Below are 12,269 nucleotides of genomic sequence, written 5' to 3'. Positions count from 1 at the left end.
GGTGGAACTTCTTTAAGACATTCCTGATGTTAGCTTATTCACAAAATAATTTACTAAATCATTGCCTCAAAAAAAAAAAAAAAATCAGAGCCTCTGCTAAGCCATTTACCGCTCAAAAACAGCTGCTTCTTCAAATAGCTGATATCCCACAATATCAATAAATATTTGAAACAGACATGAAAACACTAATTTCCTGCACCTGTCTGTGAGTGTCTAGATGCTTAGATTCTCCTGCTTTCAATAGAGATTTAGAAGAAAATGCATTTCTGGTCTGTGCCTCTGTGGGAAGATTGAGGCTGCCAAGAATCTTGCTTCCAGGTTTATAAGTCTCCCTGTATTATTGTGTTTTAGGTACGTTATAATGATATTGAAGCCTGTAAGTTTCTATGAAGTCTTCGGTTCATACAAAAAAAAGTTAAGTCATTTTCAGTATGGTTTGTTGGTTGCTTGAAAATTGATGGTCCATATACTTTAAAATTATTAAGTTTGTTAACTAGTAGAATGGCAACCAGAATGCTTCATCCCAACATCATACTGGAAATTGAAACTATTAAAGTAGAGCTTTTAAAGACTATAAAATTAGTACTTGCTTGCCATAGAGTGTTCAGAAACTATAGAGAAATTTTATGAATTATTCCCAGTGCTGCCACTTAGAGGCAGCCACTTTAAATATTTTTAATATATTTCCTTCCAATGTTTTTCTTTTCACACATTCTAAAATATATTTTCTTTTAAAATCTGCTAGTGTGTACTTTTTCCATAATACTTTTTATTCTTAATGGGGTTGAGCACAACCTTTATCTTCTGCTCAGTGTTGTGGTTAAGTCCACAGCAGTTAACTAACCAGTAACTTTTTATGAGTAATGGAAATGGCGTGGTAATTGTTTGCTGTTGACACTTAACACTACCGTTGAATGACACTTGCTGGCTAGTAGTAAGTCTTAATGTGGGAACACCTACATTACCTACAGTGTTGGGTCACTGAATATCAGGACAGTATATAGCATGACTTTCTAATCAGTGTAGGACAGATAAGTTGGGATGTGAAATAAGCTATAGAACTGCCTCTGTGAGATGGCCTTGGTTAAGTTAGAATCAGGAATGGGTTATTGGAAGTGGTTTGTTCTGTTTGGTAGCTGCTTTTTTCCCCTCACTAAAGGGAGTTAATTTATTATCTTTCGATTGTAAAAAAAATTTTTTTTAAATTTTGGCTGTGCTGGGACTTCCTCGTGGTATGCAGGCTTTTCATTGTGTTATGTGTGGGCTTTCTCTAGTTGAGACAAGTGGGAGCTTCTCTTAGGTTGTGGCACATGGGTTTCTCTTGTTTCGGAGCACGGGCTCTAGAGCTCGTGGGCTCAGTAGTTGTACTGTGTGGGCTCAGTAGTTGCCCTGTGGCATGTGGGAGTTTAGTTCCTGGACCATGGGTCGAACCTGTGTCCCCAGCATTGGCAGGTGGATTCTTAATCACTGAACCACCAGCAAAGTCCCCATACTGTCTTAATTACTGTAATTTAATAGCAAGACTTGAAGTTAGGTGGTAAGTTCTCCAACTTTGTTCTTTTTCACAATCGTTTTGGCTGTTTCCTTTGCCATTATATGTACATTTTATTACTTAAAACTTGATTATTTTTGGCCGTGCTGGGCCTTCCTTGCGGTGTGTGGGCTTTCTCCAGTTGTGGCCCGTAGGCGTTGCTCCTCGCTGCTAGTACGCGGGCTTCTCACTCTGTTGGCCCCTCCTGTTGCAGCTCACGGGCTCTCGGCACAGGGGCTTCCATAGCTGCAGCACGTGGACTTCAGTCGTCGTGGTCCATGGGACCTAGTTGCTCCTTGGCGTGTGGAATCTTCCTAGACCAGGTATAAACCTGTGTCCCAGCATTGGCGAGCAGATTCTTACCCACTGTACCACCAGGGAAGTTCTACATGTAAATTTTAAAACCAGCTTGTCAGTTTCTTAAAATTCTGTACAGATTTAATTATTCTGAAGATTTTTCACATGATAGGTGTGATGTTCTTGCCTTCTTAATATAAGTGGAAAATATAGGCATACCTTGGAGATACTATGGGTTTGGTTCCAGACCACTAAAGAAGACAAGTATCAAAGTAAAGCAAGTCACACAGGTTTTTGGTTGTCCAGTACATAGAGAAGTTATGTTTACCCCGTAACCTGTTAAGTGTGTAATAATAGCATCATTTAAGAAAACAATATGTATACCTCAATTAAAAAATACTTCATTGCTAAAAAAAAATGCCATAATAATTGCAATATCAAAGGTCACTAATCATTATGACAAATATAATGAAAAAGTTTGAAGTAGTGTGAGAATTACCTAAAAGTGACCAGATGTGAGGTGAACAATGCTTTTGAAAAAATGGCGCCTCACTCCTTAGACTTGCTCAATGTAAGGTTGAGCATACTTTTAATTTGTGCAGTAAATTGAATTGCAGTAGAATAGGATATGCTTGTAGATCATTTTGAGTATGATGCTTTTCACTGTACTGTATGTAATGCAAATTGGTAGAGACCATACTATAAATTCATTATTCTTATATTTTAAGTTAAAAGTATAAACACTGCATCAAGGTAAATAAACTTTAAATTGAAGAACTCAGGTTGTTTGTGCAAGAGAAGGACTTTGTAACTGCTTATGTAGGGGCGAAGTGCAAAAATAGTATTAAGCTAGATGTGTGGTTTTATGGATTTTCCTCTTTGGTGTTTTCAGTTTTGGGGGCGCAGCACCACACACATAGCCTGTGGAATTACAGTTTGTGGAATCTCAGTTCTCTGACCAGAGATCAAATCCTGGCCCCCACAGTGGAAGCATGGAGTCTTAACCACTGAATTGTCAGGAAGGTTCCCCATTTTGGAATTTGCTACAAAATTGAAACAGTACAGAGGTGGTCCAGGTGCTAAGATTCCCTACTCCCAGTGTGTGCAGGGGGCCCAGGTTCAATCTCGGGTCAGGGAACTCGATCCCACATGCCATAATTAAGAGTTTACATGCCACGGTGAAGAACAAACATCCTGCGTGCCGCAACTAAGGCCAGCGCAGCCGAACAGATAGGTAAGATTGTACGTCATGGACTCCCTAATTCAGAAGTGTCAGTCTTAACAGTTACAGTTCATTGTCAATAAAAGGTCTGTATTTACATAACTGAATTAAATGAGATGGTTTAAAAATCTTGAGAAAACTGCCAAATACTGACATTTGTAGTTTATATCAGGAAGATAAGTGTTTAGTAGGGTTTTTTTGGGGGAGGGGTTTGACAGTTTGCATATAAATTGGTCAGTGGCCAGTTTGCTGTTCTAATATTTTGTTTGTTTTCAGAACATGTAGATTACAGGATTGTTTTTGTATAGAAAAGTGGTTTCTCCTCCTTTCTGCTTTCTTTTTTAAGACTTTGGGACTGAGAAGTTTGAGGTTGTATCAGTCCTGGAACTCTTTAGCCTTCTGGGTATTTTTTTGTATCTAAATTTTCTTACAATGGTTTGTTTACATCCCCTTGAGGTGTAATGTGGCTAAGACATGTTTCTTTGTTTTTCAGGTTCTAAATGGCTTCTAAGAAGTTGGGTGCAGATTTTCATGGTAAGTGGACTGTTAGATATTATGGTTTAAGTTTTGATCTGATCAGATAATTTGAAATCACATTAGTAAATGTCCCTTTTTGTTTATTTAAATGAGCTGATTGAGAAAAATAAAGTTGTACAACAGTGTAGCATATATGCATTCCATAGAACTTCACATATAACTTTAATATTGAAGCATTTCTTCAAATAGATAGTTAAACTTTGGAGTGTCATTGTGTTTATTATACTCGAAACTACTGGAGCTGGATAGGGAGCCTGTCTGTTTCTGTTGCTCTTCAGCAGTATTTTGAAGTAGTTACCATGCCCTTTCTTATTCACTGGTCCATCTCTTCTCCAATCAGGTGTGAACAATTCTAAGCCTTTAATTAACATTTTATAATGTTTCGATTTAGGTATTTTTCCCCCATAAAAAGAAGTAATTTACAACAAATGAGGCATGATTAGCAGGTCAATATATTACAGAAGTATTGGTAGTTGTAATGACAATTTGGGGCTTCTGTGGTGGCTCAGCAGTAAAGTATCCTCTTGCCAATGTAGGAGATCCCTGGGTTGGGATCCCCTGGAGAAGGAAATGGCAACCCACTCCAGTATTCTTGCCTGGGAAATTCCATGGACAGAGAGCCTGGCAGGCTACAGTCCATGCGGTGGCAGAGTTGGACATGACTTAGCAACTAACCAACAGGAATTACAATTTTGCATTTAAAAGCTAATAGTTTATCATCTTTTTCTGAGATACAACCTTCCAAAATGAATACATTAATAAACTTTGTTATCTGCATTTGATAGGAATGGAAGTACCTAGGAAGTTAAAATTAGACCATCTTTTCATATAGTAAAAGATAAGAAATACCAGAAATATCCAGATAACACAATTATTTTAAAGGGGTTTTAAAACTAATCTTCCATTTTAAAAATTGTCATTGTAAAAGTGATATATTAGACTGGATGGCAACATGTATCATTACACTCTTCTGATCTACAAAATATCACTAGCTAAGTCAGAGTAGTGCAACAGTTACTATGGTTTTTAACTTGTTTATATATTTTATGCAACAACTTTAATATTTTGAACCACCACTGTGCATATGCTTACATACATTGCTTGCATGTTTTGTTAAATCCTTTTGGATCAGTCATTCAAACTCTGGAATTTGTATTCTGTGTAATAGGTCAGGCATCAGATCTTCTAGGTAAGCTAACTCTGTTAAGGATTATTACAGGGCTTTTTCAAAGTATTCACATGATACAGAGAGGCAGATCTTAGTTGCCTCTGGATCACTTTTTCAAGGGAAAAGAGAGGACAGAGCCAAGGAGAGAGGGAAGACCTAGGAGAGAAAAGAACAAGGAAACTCCATTTTCATTGGAATGAAAATAAGTTGGACCTTAGTTTATTAGGTATTCCAGCTAAGCAGCCTAGAGAGAAGATTATAATTCTGATCAGTGAAGATTAATTTTTAAGGACTTCCTCCTCCTCTTTACATTCCTAACCAAAATATTGTTTAAATGAGACATTCATTCTATCCAAGTAAAATTTGAGAAGATTTTCTCTCTTTGGCTTCTGCTTTAATTTGCTGAGCTCCTACTTGAATTTTGGTGGCTTTAGTTTGGTTTTTAAAATAAAGAATCTTATTTTTAGATATCATGTAGTTTAAGGAATAGAAATTAAAGGGAATGAGTGGAGGATATTTAATAGGCAATCTTGTAGGCATCTGAATGCAGGAAATCAAATTCCGCCTGGCCTTACAAGGCTGAAATTAGAAACCCAGGAAACAAAGTCTACAGCTCTGTCCATCTCTCGTGCTCTTCTCTGCGGATGTGCTCCATTTTTATTCTGTTTATAGACTTGCTTTCTTGACCTACTTGTGTAGAGTGCACAGGGCCAAAAATGGCCTCCCTAGTTATGTTTGCTTCTTGACATCTGATTTTTGAACTTAAGTGGCTAGCATCATATAGCTAAAGTGTTTGTATCTCCTGGTCAAGTGAGTATCTGATTTGACACCATTTAATTTATGAGCCTCTGGGTTGGTCCCCCCTAAGTTAGGTATTATCTGATTGGGGATTAGATAACGTATGTACGTGTGTGTGTGTGTGTGTGTGTGTGTGTGTGAGATAACGTGTGTGTGTGTGTGTGTGATAACGCGTGTGTGTGTGTGTAATTCTAGGTCATTTGGAGTGTCCCCTAAGTTAGGTATTATCTGATTGGGGATTAGATAACGTGTGTGTGTGTGTGTGTGTAATTCTAGGTCATTTGGAGTGTGCACAAGGAGTTAACAGCTGCTCTCATGACTGGATATGAAAATACTTTTTTAAAAATTTAAATATTTGAGCTGACTATATCTTATACTGTGCTGTCTTATAACTAGTATTTTATTTTTCTTCAAGTTCATTCTTTTCAGCTGAGATTGAACTTCTTTCACTGTCATCAATAACCGTATACACCTAAATAATAGAATAAGAGATATAGTAACTTTTCAAAGACCTTTAAAAATATTTTTCTTATATTATGTAAATTGCAAACCTTTGTCTCGTTTAGAGCTGGCCTTTCTGAATGTCAGTCTTTAATTTTTAATTAATTTTCCACTTGTTTTATCTGAGAAAAAGTTATTTTCCAGAGGTGAATTTTAAAGGATTTTTAAAAAACTGATTCAACAAACAAATTACTTTTAAGTATCTGGAAAAATGCCTTGAGATTCTAATTTGAAAAAAAAAAGTCTTTGTAATTGGGCTTAATAAAACTAAACTCCCTCCTTTGAAAGGCCAAGCTGTCATATTTATGACCGTTTTTAGCTAACTTTTAGAAATGTTTATTTTGCTCTTTGTGTAATTTTTACTAACATATTGAATTACTTTTTCTGCTGAATGATAGAAAAAAATGTATATATTTATTTTTTGGCCACACTGTGTGGCATGTGGGATCTTAGTTCCCTAACTAAGGGAACCCGTCCCCCTGTAGTGGAAGCTGAGTCTTAACTGCTGAATTGCCAGGGAAGTCCATAGATTGTTTTAAAAGTTGATGTGTTACTGCTGTAAGTAACAGTGTAATATAGAGAAGTCAGCCATCCTTTAATCACTTTCTTGTGTACAAAATATGATGCCCATCTCCCTTCTTTTAAGATTTTAGCTTTTGTTTGCAACATTTTGACTATGAGGTGCCCTGGTGTGATTTTCTATGTATTTACCCTGCTTGGAGTTAGCTAAACTTCTTGGATCTATGGGTTAATGTCTTTTACTACTTTTGAAAATTTGCAGCGATTATCTCCTCTTTCATTTCTTTTGCTACATATCTCTCTCTCAGCCTTTTGAGACTAATCACATGCACATTAGGCTGTTTGATACTGTCCCAGAGATCTCTTAAGACTCTGTTCCATTTTTTTTTTCTCTTTGTGTTTTAATTCTTTTAATTTCTTTTGACCTAATTTCAAATTCTTTAATTCTTTCCTCTTCTGAGTATTTTCTTCTGATTAGCATAGCCTGGCTTATGAACTATCAAAAATTTTATTCTCTCATACTGAATTTTTAGTGTTTTCATTTGTCTCTCTTTATTTCCATTTCTCTGTTGAAATTCCCCATCTGCTCACACATGTTCACCTATTCCACTAGATCCTTTAACACATTGATTACAGTTTTAAAATTCTCTGAGAATTCCGATACCTTTGGTATCCCTGAACTTGGGTTCTTCTTTTGATGGTAAATCACTTTTTCTTGTTTTTCTGTGTCTTATTTTTGATTTAACGCCAGAGCCTGCGTATTAAAAAGCTGATTTTGTAGGTTATCTTGTTTTTTGTTAGGGTATGAATACCATTTTCTTTTGACTGCTTATCTTGTAGTGATACTTACATGATTGTATGTGTGTATATGTGTGTATGTTTGTCTCTCCATTTATCTATGGATCTAATTTTGCAACTGTTAACCTGCTTTACAGCTTTAAGGTAATGATAGTTAATGGAATTGCCATTTTCACCTAATTTTAAATTTGATCTAGTCTTCTTTTTCAAAGACCTCAATTTGAACACAGTAAAATCTGCATTAAGCGTAATCTGTTTGCTACCCTCTATTAGGAATTTCTATCCCCATGTAGAATTAAATTTTTTTTTTCAGAAAATCAGGCAGGTTACAAGATCATAAATGTATCAGCAATTTAGAAAGAAAGGAAACAGAATGAAAACTTCTCAGAATTTATCCTGAGTCATTTACACATTCAGCCTGTTTCCTTCTTCCATGGCATAATGGCAAGCAGTGTGCAGAAACTGACCTCAAGGAACAACCCCTCCATCAGAGATGTACTTTGTTTTTTTTAATGAAACTGAAGGTAATGGTCTCAGATGTTTTAGAAGGATCTTCAGTAATAAAGACTGAAACTAAAAGGTACTTGGGTTGAGCCAGAAAATTGTTAGCCACAGAGCTTAATTCTCTTGGCCATGTGGTTGAGGTTTTATTGAATCTATTTAATAATAAAATGTATTGAGATACAAGAGAAATTGATGTTTTTAAATAGATATTCTGATATATTGGCTAAAAATGAATGGTTCCTAAGGTATAGTTGGTTATATTTGTAAAATTATTCTTTGTAATCCTCAAAGCAACCTTATTCAGTTGTACTAATCTCTGTCCATTATTTTAAAAGTTGCTTTTTTTGCTGTCTCTTAAATCCCTTTTGCCTTTTAGCTCTAACCCCTCATCCCAATAATCATGAAACTTCTTTACTCATTCCCTGTTAACAAAGCCTGGAGGAGGGGGCAGAAGGTTAGAGAATGTGCTAAATCACCCAAGGGTTGGCTTTGTTAGTGAAATGAAACTGCTTTTTAAACCAGTTACCTGTAATTGGTGCTTATTTAATAAAGGGGAATCACAGTTGTTTCAAGGTGTTCTACTTGATCTGGTCCGTCCTTAAGCCAAGACCTACTTCTGTTTATAGAATAGAAGTCATCTGTGTGCATATACAACACTGTCATAATTTTCTAACTGAAAGGTGTGCAGGGAAACTGAACACCTATCTTTAAAGATATTATCATTTGGCTCACATATCTTAAGTACTTTTTAAAATAGTTTTCCCCCCTTAACTCCCAATTACCAAACTCTAAAAGAACTATTCATTAAAAAAAATTTTTGTTAGTATTAACGTGGATAGGTTTTCTTATATTTGTGTATCATATATGCACATAAGTATTATTATACATAGGACTTTTAAAATATGTATGTGTCGTATAATTGGCCTACTTTGTGTACTTAAAATTTTCTTAAACAGAAGACTTAATTTTGTGATTATTGACTTGACTGTAAGTCTTTCCAGTGCTTCTTAGAAAATACCAGTTCCAGCTTTGTTTCCAGTTAATCAGGGCGCTAGCTGAAGGTAGACTCTAACTTTCAGTAACTTTTGAGCACCTGTTTTCATGGAAAACAGGTAAAACTTCTCTACAAATGAAAAGAGCCTTGCTTTTGATCTCTATACTGTAAAGCATTTTAAGTGACAGAAGGTTTTAGTGTTGTAACCAGGGTTTTGTTGGCAAGCTATGATGGTACCTGATACTTGTGTTTTTTTTTTTTTTTTCTTTTTTTGGTACCTCTGGTAAATTTTTGTGACTTTCTGCAGAACCTTATAAATGTGCTTACATCTTGCATGAATATCTGTTAAAACCTTTTTATCACTAGCTTTGTCATTTTAGGTAAATCATTTTGAGTTTTAATAAATACTAAGAAGTATAAGACCATGTGGTCTTTACTCTCATGAGATCTGCTCAATTTGATCAAAGTGTTGATCAAAGTCTTTGGTGGGGGGCAGGCAGGGGGTATAAGGAAACACACTTAATAATACAGAGTGGTAAGACCTGTTCTGAGATTGAGAAGGAAGTTTTTCTTAAGCTCATTCTTAAAGAACAAGACATAGTTAATCAAGTAAATCAGGGTGGGTATGTGACAGGCATTGGCACCTGAGAAAACACTTACACAAATATGACCAATATGAAAACTTTCCGAGAATGTTAACAATTATGGTTGTGCCTCAGAAAAATTATTAAATTGAACACAGTTGTGGATTTAATTTACTATCTGAGTTAGAGACAGTTAAGATGTTTTAATTCTAGCCAAAGGTTATGTGGGAAAGAGGTGGAACCTCTCCCCCAAGGGTAGGAACAGGAGCCTTCTTTCTGTTGGAGGTTTCAGGTGTATCAGAGCAGTGTCTACTACTCTTGGGAAATGGGAATGATGACAAGATTACAAATATATCCTGACCTTGATAAGTCTTGAAATCTACGGAGTTTTTATTAAGAGAAGCCTCTTCATGGAAGATGTATAATTGTCTTATTCTGTCCATGAGAATACTCAAGAAGATATATGTGTGTGAGACCCAGAAACAAGCCTTATTCTACCAGCTGCTAATATTAAAAAAGCAAAATTTATTTTATCAACTGTATTTCATTGTCCCTGATACTTCTGCCAGCATGTTAGCCCCAAACTTGTTCCAGAAAAGAAAAGATGGTCTGATTTGGAGTGTATACCTCGTAAGCTTCATAGACAGGAACGACCTCATTTGGTCTGACCCTATCAGTAGATTATAAGGTCCCGTCTTTCTGTGTTACTCAACTGTGATGGACAGAGAGCATTTAGGGAGTTAGAAGCAGTTCAGTTGCATATGGTTTGTGTCTCCTGATAATCCTAGTCTGATTCCTCTGGTCTTGTCTGGGTTTCCTTCCACATCTCCAAAATATCACTTTAAAATTTTTTTTAGAGTAGTTCTTTGTATTAATTAAAAAATGATCCTTACTGGAGTAGAGAAATTCTAACCAAAGAGGTTCTTTTGTGGAGATTCTATCAAGATTCTGTCATCAGTTCAGCAGTATTTAATAAGTGCCTTATATGTGCTGGGCAGTACTGTAGGTTTTGAGACTACATCAGTAAATAAAACTTAAATACTTGCAAGTTACTTGTATTCCATTGGGCAAGACAGACAATAAATACAATTAAAATGAAAATTACATAATATGTTAGAAGGTAATAAGTGCTATGGAGAAACATAGATAGTAATGTGAGATTACTATGGTTAGGGTGTGGGAGTAATTTTTAAAAGGGTGGTCAGTGTAAGCCTCACTTAGAAAGTGACATTTGAGCAAAGACTTGAAGGAGGTGAAGGAGTAAGCCATGTGACTGAGGGAAGAGCATTCCAGATAGAGGGAGCAGCCAGTGCAGATTCTTTGAGGTAATTTTGACCACGTCATGGTTGAGGAATAGAGAATCACTGTGACCTAGTGCAGTAAGCCAGGAGTTGAGGGCAAGAGAGGAAATGGGCGTTGGGGGAGGCCTTTTAGGTTGCTATGAGTACTTTGGCCTTTGTGCCAAGTATTCAAGTGTGCTAAGTCGCTTTAATCCTGTCCTGCTCTTTGCGACCCTATGGACTGTAGCCCATCAGGCTCCTCTGTCCATGACGATTCTCCAGGCAAGAAAATGAGTAGGTTGCCATGCCCTCCTCCAGGGGATCTTCCCAACCAAAGTAAAATCAGGTAGCCTCAAGTGAGAGTTCTTCCTTAGAGATATAGGGTCAGGAAAAGGTAAGCAGTCAGAGAAGGAACTCTGTAGCTTCTAGTCTTAGGATAGCATAAATTAATGTTGTATCCTAGACATAAGATTATACAAAAACAAATAATAAGTTCTTTGCTGATATTTTCTACTTTATTTTTGATTGTAGGGACTTTCAGTTACCTTGATGATGTCCCATTTAAGATAGGAGACAAATTCAAAACACCAGCTAAAGTTGGTCTTCCTATTGGCTTCTCCTTGCCTGATTGTTTGCAGGTTGTCAGAGAAGTACAGGTAAGTGGTAATTTTTAGTTAAAGTTTAGTACATTTACAGTTTTAAGGAGTAAGAATTTGATGTATAGTACAATAGAAAAAAAAATCTTCTATCTCTTGTTGATGTTTCTGATAGCTCCTGTTACTGCTTGGCTCACATTGTCTCTGTCACGCACAGACATGCACATGTGCACAGGGGGGCCCGCCCCCCGCCCCAGCACCTTGTATATGTTTCTATATCTTTTACAGATCTTGTATAATCTGTTAGGTTGTATGTTCCTGGGGTTCTGTACCTTGTGCAAAACAAATTCCTGTTGCTCATCTGATTTGCTTCTTCTCCTCTTTCCTTCTGTAAATGTGCTCATTACCTTCTTGGTTACTCAAGTTACATAATATGTTCTCTCTGCTGTGTCTTCCCTTTGCCATTCAGTTTATTCCTTACCTTAGTTTTCACCTGGGCTATTTCCGTAGTCTCTTCAATGGGCTCCTCTGCTTACAGAGAAGCTTACAGAATTTTCCTTCTATTTTTCATACTGCTTCTAGAATAATATTCCTGAATATAAAAACTTACAATGATTCACCAACCCTTACTGAATCAAGTCTAGACATAAGATAATGGTCGAGTACCTTAGCTTATCATCTCCTCCATATTCCCTCCAAACCAGGATACTAGTGGCTTGTTGAATGTACTACATGTACTATTTGTCTGTATCATGCTTTTCTCATGAGTGGTTATATCCACTTGAAATAGTCTCCTCTTTCTCACCATACTGAAAGTGGTCTGCCTGTTAAAAATCTATTTATTCTTCTCGACTGTGCTTAAATGCCATTCCCTCAATAGCTTCTTTTTCAGTCCTTGGATCTTTAAAGCTCAGTTATATATAAATGTATAAGATTATAT

The 12,269-nt window shown here is 36.4% G+C and overlaps 1 protein-coding gene across 5 annotated transcripts in view; it reads left to right on the top strand.

Moving 5' to 3' along the window:
- LOC120860308 (ubiquitin-associated protein 1) overlaps nucleotides 1-12,269 on the top strand; it is a 65,914-nt gene that overhangs the window by 37,815 nt on the left and 15,830 nt on the right. For 3 of the 5 annotated variants that reach the window (XM_040236090.1, XM_040236091.1, XM_040236092.1), the window contains exons 2-3: nucleotides 3,544-3,584; nucleotides 11,265-11,389. In XM_040236090.1, the coding sequence (XP_040092024.1) occupies nucleotides 3,551-3,584; nucleotides 11,265-11,389 (159 nt within the window). In that variant the 5' untranslated portion in view covers nucleotides 3,544-3,550. The remainder of the gene's footprint in view (nucleotides 1-3,543; nucleotides 3,585-11,264; nucleotides 11,390-12,269) is intronic. The other 2 variants (XM_040236093.1, XM_040236094.1) reach the window with 1 other exon arrangement.

This window comes from Oryx dammah, unplaced genomic scaffold, assembly GCF_014754425.2.
Source record: "Oryx dammah isolate SB20612 unplaced genomic scaffold, SCBI_Odam_1.1 HiC_scaffold_11056, whole genome shotgun sequence".
NCBI lineage: Eukaryota > Metazoa > Chordata > Mammalia > Artiodactyla > Bovidae > Oryx > Oryx dammah.
The sequence above is the reverse complement of the archived record's forward strand: the minus strand, read 5'-3'. Positions and strand labels throughout refer to the sequence as shown.